This window comes from Aricia agestis, chromosome Z (genome assembly GCF_905147365.1).
Source record: "Aricia agestis chromosome Z, ilAriAges1.1, whole genome shotgun sequence".
NCBI lineage: Eukaryota > Metazoa > Arthropoda > Insecta > Lepidoptera > Lycaenidae > Aricia > Aricia agestis.
Window position 1 is genome coordinate 16,682,210 of NC_056428.1, and position 18,775 is coordinate 16,700,984.

At 34.0% G+C, this 18,775-nt stretch overlaps 1 protein-coding gene across 1 annotated transcript in view; it reads right to left on the minus strand.

Annotated features, from left to right (window-relative positions):
• Positions 1 to 212: 212 nt before the first annotated feature.
• The window catches only part of LOC121739241 (allatotropin-like), a 43,282-nt gene continuing 24,719 nt past the window's right edge, over positions 213 to 18,775 (minus strand). Inside the window, exons 2-7 of the mRNA XM_042131599.1 lie at positions 11,056 to 11,232; positions 8,810 to 8,917; positions 4,178 to 4,258; positions 3,386 to 3,467; positions 1,607 to 1,694; positions 213 to 896 (exon numbers count right to left, since the gene is read on the minus strand). Coding sequence (XP_041987533.1) covers positions 855 to 896; positions 1,607 to 1,694; positions 3,386 to 3,467; positions 4,178 to 4,258; positions 8,810 to 8,917; positions 11,056 to 11,230 — 576 coding nt within the window. The 5' untranslated portion in view covers positions 11,231 to 11,232 and the 3' untranslated portion in view covers positions 213 to 854. The remainder of the gene's footprint in view (positions 897 to 1,606; positions 1,695 to 3,385; positions 3,468 to 4,177; positions 4,259 to 8,809; positions 8,918 to 11,055; positions 11,233 to 18,775) is intronic.

Here is an 18,775-nt window from a genome sequence, read left to right on the forward strand (position 1 = left end):
ATTGTTAGTAGAAAAGCTTTCTTAAAATAAAATGAAAACGTTTGTTTTGTTTGTATCTTCAGTAGGGATATTTTGGCCTAGTTTACGATCAAATTTTTGTTGCAAAAAATATCAAGATACTATGTATAATACGTATCTAGACTAACTAGTAGTTTTAGTAAAATGTGAAAGAACAGTAAGAGGAAAACACATTTCGATACCCAATGTATTTATTCACTTTGACAATGACCAACAATTCGACTAATTAAACAATCGGGCATCTATTACATATAAGTACATATTATATCTTAATTATGTATGTATGTAGAGTTTTGAAATCTAACGTCGGTAAATTGACATTTTAATAACCCAGCCTAAACGAACAGAACTCACTTAAATTCTTCTAAACACAGAAAAAACAAATAAATAATCTAATTACTTTAAGTCTTTCGTCTCTTAAATTGATTTCAATAAGGCAGTAAAATAAAAAAGACGATCAACACATACCTATTCTACTTTAAGCTAAAAAAACAGTTAGTTATTGTGTAACGGATAATTTCGTAGACGGGTTTTTCGAAACATTCTGCAGTGTCCACTTCTGTAGACAGTTTTTTTTAGATTATGTCGAATTTTGTAGAGATGTTTATGATGTTTTCTTGAGTTATTAGTCTATGAAATTATCCATTATTACAGTGTCATTCAGGCCCTAATTTAATCTATGGACAACAATTCTTATTTTTTATATACACTCGCGAACCATAGACTATATAGAATGAAGCCATTTCAAACATATCGATATCACAGTACCGTACAATAAGATAACATAAAATAATTATATTCGAATAATCGATTTGGAATTTGGATTAACTAGTGGTTTAGAGGTTTCTGAGCAGTTCGTCTGAAGATAGCATGCCGTCCTGAAAAGACAAATTAGTTTTAAATTCAAATAAGAAATCGTTCGGAATCGTTTACGTCGTTCTCTTAAACTTAAATTCGTTTTGAACTTTACTAATAAAGTGGAGATTTTAAATATAGGAAAAATTTTATTCAATGCTAAACAATCAGAATTTTCTCCCTTCATAATCACTGTGCCTGGGTGGGTGTAAACTATTTCTTTATAAGGAAATTAACCCACCACATAATTCCACCACTGAAACAGGAAAATGTTATGATAAAATAATATTATATGATCTCAATTATTCTCAGTACTAAATCTTTCTTGGAACGCGCAACAAAATTAATCAGAACAAATGTTGGAGTAGGAAATATTCGGGCCCTTATTCACAATGCGTAATTCGACTTGCATTCGGAAACTTCATTCGGAAATCTCGGCGAGTTTTAGAGGCTGGTACCGCCGAGATTTTGTTATGTGCCGTACGTGGCGACGCATTGATACTATGGCGCACACATACAAGCCGCGCGCGGTGCCTTTGTATGAAGATGACTTACTTCCCCTCCTTTTACTATGGCGCGACATCCCATAAACGATCGCCGCGCTAGGCATTGACCAATGACCGCACGCAGTTTCCGAATCCGTGTCGAACGGGAGTCGTGAATCGCCCTGCCATATATATATTAAGTTAGTGAAATAATTCTACTTTATTATCCATTGTACATAAGTAATCACCTGGTTGAGGTCCACAAACTTGCGGATGACGGAGCGGGCAAAGTCGGGGTTGTTCACCACCTCGTTCACGAACCAGTCCAGGGGAATGCTGGAAATATTTAAAAAAATCATTCATCTACCCTATAACTTGAAAAAAAATTGTGTTCACTTTTGAGTACTATCAGAGATTGCATCTACCTTATCACTTGAAAAAAAAGAGTGTCCACTTTTGAGTACTATCAGAGATTGATTCATAGACAGGTAGTGCACGTTGATTGTGTGGGTTATGTCAAGTCTCCAACAAATCTTGGACCACGACTAACATTAACTTAACAGAAGCCAACCAAACAACGTAATGTACCTACTATCAGAAAAGTTAATCCAGTTTACGGAATGACTTAAGGTCTGTCGATCTTTTTTATATTCTCTAATAATCTTTGATACTCCATGATGGACAAATACTTGACAAATACAGGCAATCGCAAGTAGAGGGAAAACTAACAACCCTTAATCGTCATTAATTGAGCAAGCGTCTAGTGATAGCCATGGTTTATCAGTGGTCCAACGTGAAGTGGTCCTAAACGCAACTCTCTAAATGCCTCTTGTCAAAAATAATTGTGTAAGTGCTTCCTCAAACGTGACATTTTGAGTACACGCACACACACACACACACACACGTCTAATCCCCCACACAGCCGTTCAGCCACGTTTGAGATGATATTCTATTTACAGAGGTACTCAGTTTTAGATACAAAACAAATCAAATAAACGAAATTGTATTAATCCTCGAATAGGTTAAACAATAATTAAATGCAGCGGCTTAGGGCGTTCATTTATGTCTGTTTGTTACTTTATTCTTAAGCCCCTGAAATGATGGGTACGGACATACTTTTGATCTCGAGATAGAACATAGGCCAGATTTAATTTAATTAATATTATTATTGTTATCATTAATTCAACTCGTGTCGCTGAGCCATTGTAGTAAGTATCATTCATAGCAGTCATATACAAAAAGTGTATCACTTATCAGTAAAATTACGGTTAGTCAGTAAATGTGAATAAATCACAACTTTACCATATTGTCTTATTTTTCACATTAAAATTTTAAATATCTTTCACTTTAATATACATAAATATTATATTTTTTTCAAAATGCAAAATATTATATTTGTTAGTACATACATACAACTCTAGTAGATTTATTTATACTCTACGAAAAACCAATCTCTCTACATTCTAAAAATATCTCAAGGAATGAATGAAAAGCGTAGAACAGAAACTCTTTTTAAAATAAACTTCCGTGTACTATCAAAAGAAGCATCTAAAGTATTTATTATTATCCTAAGTGCATGGATGTATGGATATAAAATGAATTGCAGATTTACTTTGTTATTAACCTTTGTGTCCCTTATCGAATATTCTTAAAAGTGGACTAAGCAGTAACGTGTTACAAAGTTACAAAGATCTTGGCTATTAAAAGTTTCTCTAGCTTATGAATTTTTAAGTGCAAAGACGGATACAAAAATTTTATACCCCTTTGTTGCTTAATATCTATTTTAGCAGATTTACTCGAGCACAGCCAGAATAAAGCGACGATTTTGGCAGTGTTTATATTTTATGTATGTTTGTTTCACTTCAGCATCTAAACTACTGATCTAATTTCAGTGATCGATGTCACATTAAATTCGTATCAATTTATAATAATTCAGAACATTAGTCAGGTTATTTACACTTAGCTGTCATTACATCAATTAATGATGTGGACAAAAAGTTGAAAGAGGTTGTAAATAAAAAGTATACCTGTCAAAAGTTTTCTCTCCGCTGTCCTGGCCGTCTTTTTCCTGCGAGCTCTCCAGGTTTTCCCAAAAGTTGTCCATGCCGACTAGAAATAAAACACACTTTGGTATGACGAATAAAATATAATGAAAGCACCCTCAGTTACCGACCCCTGGCCTGAGAGATACTCATTATTATTAGCCACATAAAGCGCCACAATTATCGCAGGTATAGTCAACCTTTCGTTAATAATATCACGTTCGTAATAAGCTTCAGTACACAATAAACATAACTTCAGGTATTAATAACCTTTTATCATTCTCATAAGCACATTATATGAAATCAACACGTATCATATTTTAGGGTTCCCTTACATTTTTAGTTATACAATACTTTTGTTAAAAATACATAATTTATTAGTTTTACATAATAATACATACGATTACATATTTTCAACGCCTATAGATATATATATAGATATATACTTAAAAGCTTTGTTTACTGAATTATGATATATCATAATTCAGTAAACAAAGCTTTTAAGTCATTTTTTGATAATTATATAAGTATTTTAAGGCCTGTTAGGGACGAGTAGCTTATCCGATTTTTGTCAAGTGTCGGTTAGTAATAAAATAGAAACACAGCATTTAACGCTTTCGGATAAGCTATTCGCTTTTTGTAAGCTTATTATTATAAGCTTCATATATAACAGAACACTTTAATTCTTATGGAACATTTTTGAAGTAGGTAGACCATAATATTATGTATATAATCTGTATGGTGAAAAAAATACCACTGTCCATCAGTTATTGTTACCTTCATCCTCCCTCTTGCCGAAACCCCTCGCGATGAGGATGTTCGAGTGGGGGTTGAAAGTACCCCGACTCACCCTAACCTCTGTGCCAATAATACTCATTGTCATTACTAATATTATTACTCAGTATGAGAAAATTGCTATAAGATATTGCTAAGTACGATTATTGAGTATGATCAAGTAATATCATTTGGAATAAGCAAAGTTATATCAATTTACAGTACATTGGAAAGGGGGTTAAAAGTACCCCTATTTATACTAATCTAGTATTGTCAAGATAATATATCAAAACCCACAAAAATTAAATTAAATGTATTTTCAAGAGATTATGAGCATTTTCGAATGATTTGAACATTTTTAGTTATTGCATTGTACCAGTATGCCGTGGGGGATTAAAATACCCCAACCTTTACCAGCGCTAATAATGCTCATTGTCATATTCCATTACTGCCCGATGAACGCTAACATTAATCAAGGGAAATAAGTATAGAAAATTTTATCTTTCGTTGAATATTACATTGTTTTGATAGAGTCTACATGAATAATGTATAAACCTAAGTAATTACAATAAGATGTATCCTTTTCGTGAATAATGTAATATCCGATTAAAGGTGAGGGAATGAATTATTATTTTACGAAGGCACGAAACAGCTTTGGTTGTAATCGACGATCAAAAAGAAAATTTATTATATAAAATATAATTAGGTATAAAATTGTATTCCTGTAATAGTATAAAAATAGGCGGCGAAACGCTGAACTTTAAACCTAGAAAGGGTTAAGAAAAATACAATGAAATGAATAGCCTAAAACGTAACGCCTGAAAAGTGTATAGTGATTGAGATAATATTATAATTATTATTGTTATGGTTCCTTAGCCTATGTATTATATTTTTTTTTTTTAACAGAATCCAAAGGGCCAAATGCAGCTCTGGATCCGAAGTTTGCCAACTCCTGATCGAGGGACTTAAAAATAAATGGCCATTCATAAAATTATGTTATAGAAAACCAAGCTTATATATTATAAGTTCTATAACTTTCTTAAAACTGCAATAGAACCTCAACTACTACAATGTATTGTTATTTCATTACACCTTGCACCTGACCGCAATTTTCTTTATTGCAATAAAAACTACTAACTGATAAAATTAAAAATATTATTATTTAAATATTAACTAAAAAACGCGACATTTTTGTGTGAAAAAAATACATAATTATCGGACATGAACATTCTATATGTCGCAGTTTAACTATGGTTGAATTTGCTATTTGACTAATTTGACCTCCGTAGGACTAAAGACCAACTCGCTAAGTCGTTCACTGTAACATTTAACGTCTACGCTTAAGGCTAACTCACTAAGTATTTAACTGTATATATTTTATTTACAGTTAAATACTTGGAGAGAGGTTGCCTAATGCCTAGTCATTCAATCAAATAGCAGATTCAACTAGAGGAGTGCGCTGTTCGACATACCCATGATATTATAATATTATATCACAGATATTTTTATAAACAGAATGATTTATAAATAAAACCTACATTTATACTCTATCATATTTTACAACCTTACGTTTGTACTATTAATGGCACTACGCGACGCGAGGGCGACAGACAAATACATTAAGAAAGAAGAAGATTCGATATTTATTTTTCTCAGCCTATAAAAGATGGAAAAAGAAAGAGAAATATGATCAATATAATTTGCTTCATTAAAAAGGTCTTAAATAGGCTTAAATATTAATTACTGTCATAACTGTACAAATAATTTTATTACTTTGACGATTATAACAATTAACCTTTGAAATACAGTTTGTACTTTGAATACAATATAAAATTTAACCTAAAATATTTCTGACTTAGCTTCTTATTAAATTATTATTACTTAAGTAAGTCAAGACCTATGTACCTTTTTTGGCACATTACATAGGCAGTGAAGGTATATACACACTTGCGGTCCTCTATAAATACAGGGTGTCACAAAACTAAGTGATAATACTTTAGGGTGTGTATGAGTCTCGTATATAGAGTTCACTGTTGCCTGTTATTAAAATAGCAGCGCTGAAAGAGCAATTTTTTTCCCATTTGTATGGGGAAACTCGTGACGCTGGGGCACTTGCCCATACAAATCACAAAAATATGGTATTTCAGCACTGCTACTTTCACAGTGAACTCTCTACAAGGAACACATACACACCCTAAAGTATTATAACTTAGTTTTGTTACACCCAGTATACCGCTCTTACCGCTTAGATTGTGCTTGAGACCACTGTTGGGATACTTGAATAATAATTAATATACATCAACTATGCTCGAACTCAATTCTAGTAGCAAAACTCGGCATTCAAATGTGCTCTGAAACTATTTCTTTAATATCAAACCTTAACTTAAGTGCTAACACTTAGGTTAAGGTATGATTTCTCTTGAGGAGCTGGCGAACAGAACCGGATTTGTCCGCGAGAAAAAATTTACACAGTAGTATTAACTATTACTACTACTACTGAGCTAATCTGATTTTGTTTGAAAATGGACTTTTTAAAACCTTTTTAAGCGGTTTTGATTGAAAATATTAACGGCGATTGACGTAGATGAGCTATGTCCACACTGTGCACTTTCATCTTCAATTTTCGTCATCAACTATCATATTGGCGGATTCAATAATATAATTGAATGCGTCAAGGAACGCAACGTCAATATTGTCATTTTTGAAGTTTTGGATACGGTCAGAGGGCATGCGTCGAGGGCATGCCTCACGTTCGCGGTTGACTGCGCTATAACGCATGCCCTTGACAAACAGAAAAAGGCACAGTGTGGACAAAACTATGGGTCAAGAGAAGACGATTCGAAAAAAATACTTTCGCATCCTGGTGGACTTGACCGGTTTTATTCGCCAGCTCCTCTCTTGATAGCAAGCTTATGATTAGGGACAATTTTAAAACAGAGAGCGGTTTATCAACACGGGCCTAAGATTGTGGGATTTAAGTTTGAGGGGCATTATTACATTTCTCTTAATTCTAAAAGTTCGCCTGAGTAAATTGATTATTATTTAAGAAATAATTGAGTTAATACTTAGTACAATATAGAGTATATTTATACAAACGTCAGTCCCAGCGACGTATACATAAGCTGATATAATTAAAGTACTTGGCACAATTATGAGTATCTCAAAATATAATACGGGTTTCTTTTTGTTACTTCGGTACTTTAAAAACTTTTTTTTATTTGATTGGTTGGTATAGAACTTGCGACAAAATAAGGTTAAATTACTAACGTTTGCAAGAATCGTTGATTAAGTATGAAGCTATCGCTTTCATTCTTACTAATAATGAAAAAGAAGACATTATATTATATTTTGACGAATGATAAGAAATAAAGCATTCGTGAATGCTGCAATCATTGCATGTCAATTAAATGGCTATAATATTTCAATGTTAGGAACATTGAAATATTATAGCCATACAATACAAATGCTAGGCCTACAGAATCGATTTCAATTTTCCTCCAGTTACAAATTAAAAACATATAGGTCTATGCAAACATCGTAGGGTGAGTACACCTACGCTACATCTAACCTAAATGTCAAATAGTTTAAGAAAAATTAGGTGTAGAGGATTTTGTTTGGCATATCTACATGTATAATGTATACGTATTGGTACAAAAGTCGGAAGTAATGCTACTAAAATGTCACTTGAGAGGCTTCCCTTGACATGGATGACATTGTTAGGAGGTGTGACCCCTTCCAATGTCATCCAAGTATCATTTTATTGATGTCAATGTTATTTATATTATTATGAATACAAAAATGTGTATATCTGTCTGTTACTTCTTCACGACCAAGCCGCTGAACCGATTTTGTTGAAATTTAGTACGAAGATACTTTGAGTCCCGGGAAAGGACATAGGATAGTTTTTATCTCCGTAAAACGTACGGTTCCCGCGCAAAACAAATGTTGGTACAACAGAGTTGCGGGCATCATCTAGTGAATATATTAATACTAGCTGTCCCGGCAAACGTTTCTTTGCCATATAAAATGTTTCGCCTGTATTATTTTATTGAAGTGACTAATTAAGTATGTCAATATGGTCGCCGTCAGTCTCGAGTTATAATAATTTACTATTATTTATTCAACAAATGCACTTATCAATATAAAAAGTACCCAGTAGCCGATTCAGACCAGTGGGTCTGAATCGGGTGGGCTACTGGGTACTTTTTAGTGGAATATGCATATAAAATTTGGTTAAAATCAGTAAAGCCGTTTCGGAGGAGTACGCGGCCTAACATTGTGACACGAGAATTTTATATAATATAAGATATTATTAATATGGATGGCAGCAGCAATTCTCCTTGGATTTCGGTATCACCCACGTGCAGAAAAAGCCTTGTAGGTTGTCTCTAAGCTGTGTGCTGTGTTACCTGTGTATATACTACACATTTCATTAGTATTTATAGCACACAAACGTAATCTAAGTAGAAGTGCCATATATTTTATATTTATAGCTTTGTCGCAATCTCTCATTAAACTTCTAATTGTGCCAAGTTCTTACACCTTGGTACATCTCCCGGAGTACTTCACACAACAGATCCATTCCAAATGGATTTCGTAACGAGTTTCGTCGGACGTCGACGGAATAAATTATACCTTCGTCCATCCTCTTTCCGAAGTCTCGCGCTATGCCGATTGAGGGGCTCTTAAATGTGGGGACGCCTCGGCTGGAGCGCTCAGACTGAGTTTGGTGGTCCAAGTCGCCTTTGGGAATTATGTATTTGTATTTTCTTATGTTCTTATTACTTTTATAACAGGGAACACGCACTAACGCCATGTGTTTCTACTTATCTTCTACTCTAGGTACTCGTTAGTGTTTGAAATACTTAAGTAGGAATCTAACTTAATAATTTGAATCTTTACAACTTTTTTACCCGCAAGGTTAGCTTTTCTCAAGCTAAATAGTTATCAAAAGTCATAAAAAAACAATTAAGAATTCATCATCATTAAATTCATGTTGCTACAAATGATAATATTGCTGAAATTAGTGCAGAAAACGAATCGAAGTCTGCGACAGATGACGGATGAGTCGAGTCACTTTAACATCTAACTTGGCGTCCTGAATTATTTACGCCATTTTAAATTTGCAAAAAATTCAGACTCGTTACTGTGATGGTTATTTAAATTTCCCTGCTCAAACAAAAATTCATTGAAATGTCAATTCTTTTATTTTCACTTCGAATTAAATATTTATATAAACGACACCAAAGGTTAAAACTACGCGGCTCGGGCTTTCGTCCACACATTCAGGATTGCTCGATAGTTTTATTCTAAATCGATATAATATTTCATTCCATCAATCCGGCTCGATCCGGTTCCATCAATCCTTTGAGCGGCTGGATGCGAGCTTTCGAGCTGTCAGGAGCTGTCAGTTTTGCGGTCCACACAGTAATTATTACTCGATTTGGAGTAAAACTATCGAGCAAAACCGTATGTGAGTACTTAGCATTATGCTAAGTACACACATACACGGTTTTGCTCGATTGAGCAATAACGTCGAACAAAATCCGCGGCCCGGGATTTCGTCCACACATTCAGAATTGCTCGATAGTTTTATTCTAAATCGATATATGTATATAATTCCAACGAGCCGGCTCGATGCGAGCCTTCGAGCTGTGAGTTTTGCGGTCCACACAGTAATTATTACTCGACTATTATACTTATTAAGGTACGCTTATACGAGCAACTAAAATTGCTCCACTCCAGTCAATACTCGTCAACTTTGACGTCACGACTACATCAAGCAATTTTCGGCAACAAGCAGCAATATTGCTCAATACATCGTACTTATATTGAGCGATGTGGCGCAACTTCATCAACTACTGCAATACTGTCATAAACGAGTCCATCGGATATTCGTCAATTCGTATCGGCGACATTGAGCGATATGAATTAATATCTGGAGCAATATCGCCGAAATAATTGCCGCAATTTATTAAAACTGCTCCATATTGCTCCATTAATTGCTCCAGATCGGTCCATTCGTGTCGCCGAATGCTGAATGAATTGCCGCAATTGTTGCCCATGTAAGCGCTTCTTTAGCATTAGTATAATATTGACAATTCCATAGTTACTTTAAACTCTGTTATAAAAATAATAACGCTCCGATAATACTAAAAGCGAGCCAGCACAAGTTTTTAAAACACTTAAAATTCACAAAGCAGAAACTTGCTAACAATCGCTTTGATCCATGATCCTTTTGAATCATATTAAAAGAACATTAAAATTGTCCATAATGATAAGGAAATATTTTGAAATTTATGTTTAGGAATTTCAAATAAGACTTAATTTATTAAATAGATTATTTTTTTTAATTTAATAATAAGCTCTACATGAGCAAGCGCTACCTGACTTTTTAAGCTGGAATAGCTTAGAAACTTTCAGAATATGAACAAATCAGCAAATTTACCTCAAACAATTATAGTGCAAAATTACTTTCTTTTATTTTGCACTATAATTTTTTCCTCAAAACTTACTTTTGAGCAAAAAAATATGAAAAGAAGTGTTTAACTCTATAGTAGAGTATTTTAGCAACCTAAGCATTTTTCTTTAGAATTATTTTGATTGAGTAAGATTAAAAAAGCTGGTTTTGAGCCCACATATTTTAATCATAAAATACTTTTTCAACTTAAACACTACTCTTCTATCACTAATTGCTACTCCTTAAAGATATATTTTACTTCTAACCACAAGCTCTAATATTCTATCAGCGATCCGTTCACATTTACCAATTTGATGAAATACTATATTTCGTCACTAGTTGAAAGTCTTTTGTTTATATTTTTTTACCAGATGATTTTTTTAAACCCTCGTATATAAACCTCAAGTAAAAAAAAACTCACGTTCCGTGCGCGCTCGCTTCCCGAACCCCCTAGCTGTCATCATCTCCATGTTCTTGAAGCCCCTGGTGGGTCGCTGCTGCTTGCGACCCACCCGCCCGTCGGGGGCCGCTGCCGCTGCCGCCACGCAGATGAGGGCAACCGCCGCCGCTACTGCCACGCGCATTGTCATGTTCATTGCTGTAACAGAGTTGTTTGAATGAGTGTGTTGTTGATAAAACAAGTGTGTGTGTGTGTAAAACAAGTGAATGTGTACGATTAACAATAGTTAATCGTAGAAAATATGTCTGTTGTCTTTTAAGCATGGGTTTATATAAGTCAATTGTTGAATATTCGATGTGTTATATTCACTGCTGCAACAACAGAGTTGTTGGGGGATTTTTATTGTATATCTGGGTAAAAAAACAATATCACAATAAAATACATTTAAGACAAACATTGTTGAAATAAGTGTTTAATGTTCGTCGAGAAAAGAACAGGTATAGTTGATATAAAAGTGTTTATTGAGCTTTATCATGTTCATTGCTCTAACAGAGTTGTTGAAATAAGTGTCTTGTTGCATAAGTGGCAGCTGTTTATTGTGGAAAGAAGAGACAGACTGTATAGTTGAAATTAGGGTGTTTATGACGGCTAATCGCTGCAGGCGAGTTGTCATCAAAATAAGGGCGACTAGTACGTGTTTGACTGCAATAAGCTATTGAAATAAGGTGCTGTCGTGGCAACAAGTGTGTCGTAAGTTGTGACAGAGTTGTAGTATTAATCAAGGGTATGTTCTTTGTTCATCACGGTACTTATTATTTAATACTTCATTCGAAACATTGTAACAAAGTATTTTCAATAACGCCTCGCGTTGAAGGTTATTTGGTAGAAATCATACATTTTTCCGCAACAAAAAGTAATATATTATGTCCTTTTCCCTGGTTCATTCTTTAACTGTACCTGCTGCAATCAGCTCAGCAGCTTTGGAGTCAATTAAATACAAACAAACAGTATATTTTCATCTCAGCGATCTTCTCAAATTTCTATGAATTCATAATCATCTTAATATGAACGTAATTAAATATTAACGTAACTTTCGCGGTCCCTTAAAATAATTTCCTCCCAATATTAATTGGTCTTTGATTTTGTTTAAAGGGTTTTAATCGTTCATAAAATATTAACTCTCCAAAGGGTAATTTGAGCTTTAACGTCATTACTATACTACGAGTATATATATATATATATATATATATATATATATATATATATATATATATATATATATATATATATATATATATATATATATATATATATATATATATATCCATTTGAGCTTTAACGTCATTACTATACCTATATCTGACGTGACAATACGTCCAGATTTCGGTAGGACAGTCCCGCTTTCAGGCCGTTTGTTTCTGTTGTTTGTTTGGCTGTAAAGCAAGAATAATTAAATAATATTATATAATTAAGCTTCTTAACGAAGCTTCTTATAGAATGACTTTTTGTTTTTTTTTAATGCGATTACTCAGATGTCCCGCTTTCGTAACATATACAGGATGCAATCCTTCCGGCCAATTTTTTTTAGGTCTTAGGTATCATTAGGAGAGTCAATTTAGTCAAAAAATAGGGTGTTAATTTTCTTACAATAACATATATTTTATAAGGATAGAGACGTATGGAAGGAAATAGGGGAGGCCTTTGGCCAGCAGTGGGACACAAACGGCTAATAAAAATAGAATAGAACATATTTTATCTCACTTAAAATCGTTGCAGAACGGTCACTTCGTGGCGATGGTTAGAGCGGGGGTGACGCGGGGGCTGGTGCGGGAGGCCCGGCCGCAGCACGCGCCGGCGACGCGTTGTGTCCATTAATTGTAGTATTTTTTTAGGATAACTTTCGGAAGATATTTCTCAATATTTTATTAATAAAAATACACGTATTTTTTCTCTAATTATCACTTTATTAGAGAAAAAATACATGTATTTTTATTTTTAACGAGGAATTTAAATATCGAAATTTGGTCGGAAGGTTTAATTGCACCCTGTATATGGTCTCCTTATGTTCCGGAGTACTTAACTTCATTTCCTTGTAATTTCAAATTCCCTATTGAGTATCCCTTTAAGATGTTTTCACAGTTTCCAGATAAAAGCCCGTAAAAACCCTCAGATTAATGATAAGTTATGTTCAACAGGGTACGTTTACTCATAGGTTTGCACTACCATTAAATTTAATTTAAGATATTTTTTTCTGATAAGAAACAAGGCCTATTACATCCGCTGTGAATGACCGTTTTCAGAGCGAAGTAACCACTCTTCAAATACTGTAGTGCCTGGGACAAGATTTCAAATTGTATTGTTGCCCGAGCACATACGGCAACATAATAGTCAGCCTAGTCCAGAGGAATGAGCAGATCAATACGTCTGGGATTGGTCCCAGACATCAAACCTGCTGACCAGGAAAATATCGTGAGGAAACTCGCACATGGTTGGCCATGTGCGGGTTTCCTCACGATGTTTTCCTTCACCGTACGAGCGTCCGTACTATGAGATCAGAAAATGTGTCATTAGTACACGCTTTCATCCGGGATCGAACCAGGGCCGTACCACGAAACCGCTTTGAGACTCAAACAATCGTACGAAAATGCCACGTCCTACTCCCACAAACCTGAAATGAAGTTGTTAGAGCAGGACACGGCATTCTTATCCGATTGTTTTAGTCTCAAAATAGTTTCGTAGTAGGCCTACTGCACCCTTAGAAGTGCTAAACAACGGTCTACCCTCTAACCCGCGGACGTTCTTTCTGATAAACCAACTCTCCAAAGCCGATATACTCAAGAGTATCATCATTATAATATCAATCACTTAACCATAAGTTATATTGTTACAAATCTGGTGATAAAACGTTTACTGCGCGTTTTATAGTCAGTCGGGCCCACCGCGTAAACTAGCTCGTTATGTCCGCCATTACTGTTTAAAGTCCCCTTAGGAAGCGATAAATTCAAATTACAGACCCACATCTTCGTATCTCTGTTTTCCTAGTACTAATCCATAATAATACTAGCTGACCCGGTAAACGTTGTTTTTCCACATAAATTATTTCTAGTATCAATAGAAAGTAGATAAAAACCTATTCTCAGGCTTAACGAATGTAAATTAAATATCAGAGAAGTAGATTCCTAGGCAGATGGCGGACCTAAGTAAGAAGGAGGGGCACTTCGTACCCACCAATGTAGCACGTTTAGACATATACCAAATTAAAAAGTGAACTTGAAAAAATGAACTTGAAAATGAAATGTCAAATAACATTTCATTTTCAAGTTCATTTTTCTTTAATAGGATAGCAAAATGAAAATACTTTTGGTTATAATTTTACATGATATGTATGATGTTGGTGATCATTTACTAATTTTGGTGATCGTTTACTACTTTTTTACAGTAATTTATTTGGAGTCATTTTACATAAACAGGATAGCGAAATGTTAAATATTTGGTTATCATTTTACATTAAAATGCTGGTCTGTATTTTGGTGATCATTTACTATTTTTGTCTGTGAAATCGTTTACTATTTCTGGTGATCAGTTAATTATAAGCCGAAATAAAATAGGTGACCTACTATGCGTGAATTCCTTTGATGGTGCAACGATACTTCCATAATATTATAATTACACAAAATCGGTTTCGTTTTATTAAAAATGGTCGATTTAATGCGAAGTCACGGCTTAAGTGTTGAGGATAGGCGGGATCAATTTACATAAGTTGATAAAAATCAGTCTACGTTTTTAATATCCATACTACCATAATAATCCATACCAATAATATTATAAATGCAAAAGTGTGTAATATGTGTATTCCAGGCTCTCCATGCCCAAACCGCTTAACCGATTTTGCTGAAATTTGGCATGGAGATAATATGAGTACCCGGAAAGGACATAAGATACTTTTTATCCCGGAAAATGTACGGTTCCCACGCGCATTTTTGGCGCAACGTTGCAAGCGTTATCTATTATATTATATGGTTATATAATATATAACCATATAATATAATAGATGGTTATATAACCCGACAAAATTATTAGGTCGTTATGAATCAATTTCTTTGATTGCAGATGCTATATAAAACGGAACGTGTTGCATCGTTAAATTGTCGGGTATTAATTGCAGTGTAGGGGCGGGCAACCTTTTGTAATTGTATCGATCAGAGATACCCAACCTTTTTATTGCTCGAGAAAATGTTTTTAATTGATATCGCAGAAGCAAAAATATTTGTACCGGATTTTTATTGTTCATATGGCACGCAAAGAGATCCATACTTATATTATAAATGTGAAAGTGTGTCTGTCTCTTTGTCTGCGACCGCTTTACCCAAACGGATTTTGCTGTGGTATGGAGGATACTTTGAGTTACGGAAAAGGACATTTATTAAGATACATTTTTTCCCGAAAAATGTACGGTTCCCGTGTAATAAACAAATTTTGGCGCAATGGAGTTGTTGCGTCATCTAGTAGGTTTAAGTTACCTAAAGAATAAAACAACTGAGAATTCGATAAGAGAAAGAGATGAAATGCTTTAGGTAAAGTGGAAAAACTAACTATAACACTTCCCAAATAAAATATATAATTTTGACATTCAAGTATATAATTTTGACATTTAAATACTTAAATTAAATATTGTTTACTGCTAACCAAAACAAGATTAATGAGGGTATCCAAAGTTTTTTTTAAACATAATTAGCTAAACATTTCACTAATATCACCTTTCACAAACTTGTCACAACTGTTCGACAGCATTTGTCAGTTGTAACATTCGAATGAGTTACCAGGCCTGCCTGAGTTAACTATTTTACTCTAATTATCTACCTTTGCCTACTTATCAGTTTCTGTACCTTTGGCGTACTATTTGGACCAAATGAGTGGACTCATTTTGATAATGCTTGGTTTGATTGGAGAAGACGAGAGAAGGAATAAATTAACTTTGAAAAAATCTAAATAGCCGTATTGGACGCTCTGATTTCTGTCGCTTAGGGTTGTAGCGGTACCCACAATTCACCTAACATTCCTGCATCGCGCTATCGAAGTTTCGGAGAACGGCAAGATATATACAACGTCTGAAATGACGTCAATGGGCTTCGGCCTGACCGAGCATGCTATCTCGCTCGGTCGGAAGATCTTCCTTTTCGGCCGCCACGAACAACGTTAAAGGGTCAATTCGGACCGCAACGCGACCCGATGCATTTCTGAATTTGTATAGATTTGACCGATTTGGAAGACGTCTCACGCTCATGAAATCTGATATTTCATTTTTCAATACTTTAGAAATGCATCTATACGTCGCGTTGCAGTCTGAATTGATCCTTAGTATGTTAGTATGACGTTATTATGATAACTGATGATGATGGAAGTTGACGAATCAGTAAAAGGTGTAAGAAAGGCAGCGAAGTTGGGACTTCGAAGCCACGAAGTTGTTATATCAATCATAGTTCGACTTCCCTCATAATTGAGACCGACTTAAGCGTATTTCGGGACACATGATAGATTCTTTGAAAGAAAGATATATTTTCGTAACCGACGGCGAATATAGTCTTATGTATTTTTTTTGTGTTTGAGCCTTCGAGCTGTGAGTTTTGCGGTTCACAAGGTGGTTTTTGCTTGATTTGGAGTAAAACTATCAGGTAAATCCGTATGTGAGTACTTAGCTGTTAGCATAATGCTAAATACTCATATACTTAGTACTCACATACGGTTTTACTCGATCTAGCAATCACGTCCAGCAAAACCCACGGCTTGGGCTTTCATCCACACATTCAACATATTATATAATATAATATATATTTATATTCATACATAATATGTTTAAGATTTTTATTATATGATACCTACACATAATATTTAGTACACATCTAGCTCGCACTTATATCCACTGAGCTACAGAGGTCGTCAAATAACAATGATACGAGTACATAATGAATTACCCCTTTGCAATAAAAGGTAATATCGTGTAGGCGCGGCGCCATTTTGTTTTTAATCACCACTCTACTTATTTCCTTTGAGATTCGACTAATTACTTATACACTAAAAAATAAATTAAATGAATTTTAAATGTAAAATTGGGGTGAAGCTATAAAAAGTTTATTTCAATTTAAATTTTAACTTTGCCATAATTTCTTGGACGTATTAAAAGATCTATATATTTTTAACGTGTGATGTTTAATATTCTATTTTATGTTCGATGGATGTTTTATGTTAAGTTTATATTAATTTTTAATGCCTAAATAGTAGAAATACAATGTAGACATTTTCCAAACACATTTTTAATTTTAATAATATTATTTATGATTTGATTCATTTTTACTCAAGTAATAAAAACAGTGCAGTAATGCATAGCATACAATTATTATAATTTCTATCATTACCATTTTTTATCAAGCTTTAAATATTTATTTAAACTTTCATTTCTTTATTATTTCACAAAGAAATGGGATACAAAATATGTCAAAAATAATTTACAAAGAATACAATCTTCCGTTTAAAAAAGGAGTTTTAATGTCAAAACGAATAATCATACCTGCCGTTTCTTATGGAGATCAGTAAGTGGTTTTTGTGATAAGTTTTCAAGCTGGATTTCTTTACACTTTTTCTTCTCGGCCCTGGTTGCATTGTTAAACCAAATTAGTGATTTTTTTCCGCAAGGACTTGGATTATCTACAAAAATTATATTTGAATAACAAAAATTCCGGCATTTATTATTGGTCGTGATTTTGTCGTCGAGTAGTTTAGTATGGTAGAAACCGAAGCAAATACCTTTTCGGAACTTTAAAGAAAGATTGTTGAAAGGTTTCATGAGTTATTCTTACAAGTATGTCAAAAACTATAACATTACTTACCTTAATTTAAGCAGGATCGTTCAAAACAGCCTTTTTAAAAATTATTTAGGCGGAACCCTTAAGAATATCCGACCGAACTCTTATGTAGGCAACTCCCCGAGAAATGTTGTAGCAAGTTGTCTACGCGTTCGTAGATGCGCCGTAGCACGTCTACGAACGCGTAGACCCACTACGCGATTCCACGCTACGCGTTCTAAAATCGTCCTCTCTAATATACCTCTACGATTTTATTATATGCATAGATGTACTAGATGAAGTTTATCGCGCGGGAACCGTACATTTTTCCGGGTTACAAAGTATCCTATGTCCTTGATGACAAGTATCTCCATGCTAAATTTCAGCAAAATCGGCTCAGCAGTTTGAGCGTGAAGTGATAACAGACAGTTTGACAGACACACTTTCGCATTTTATTAGTATATATTAGGTTGTCTCATTTTAAGTATAAATACAGGATATAGAAGAACTTATCTGTCTTATTATATTCAGACAAAAGGTTTTATATAACCATAAATGTTTTTTTAGAAAATATCATTGTATTCGATAGACAATAGCAGACAAACAAACCCGAAACGAGAATCTGTAGAAATGCGGACAAGATTTCAGGAATATTGTAACAAATATTTATATTATATTTTCTACTTTTATTGTTTTTTTTTGTCATTTTATTAACATAATAGGTTACTTATACAAAATATTATGTAATAATATACTTAATGGAATGTTACTATTTGAATTTAACAAGATACATTTTTTTTCAAACATATATTTCCCTTTTAAAAGTTTCACAGAGAATTTGCAATTAATTGAAAAATAAAGTAGCCAAATCTAAAAATAAAAAAAAATATTTGACCCAAATA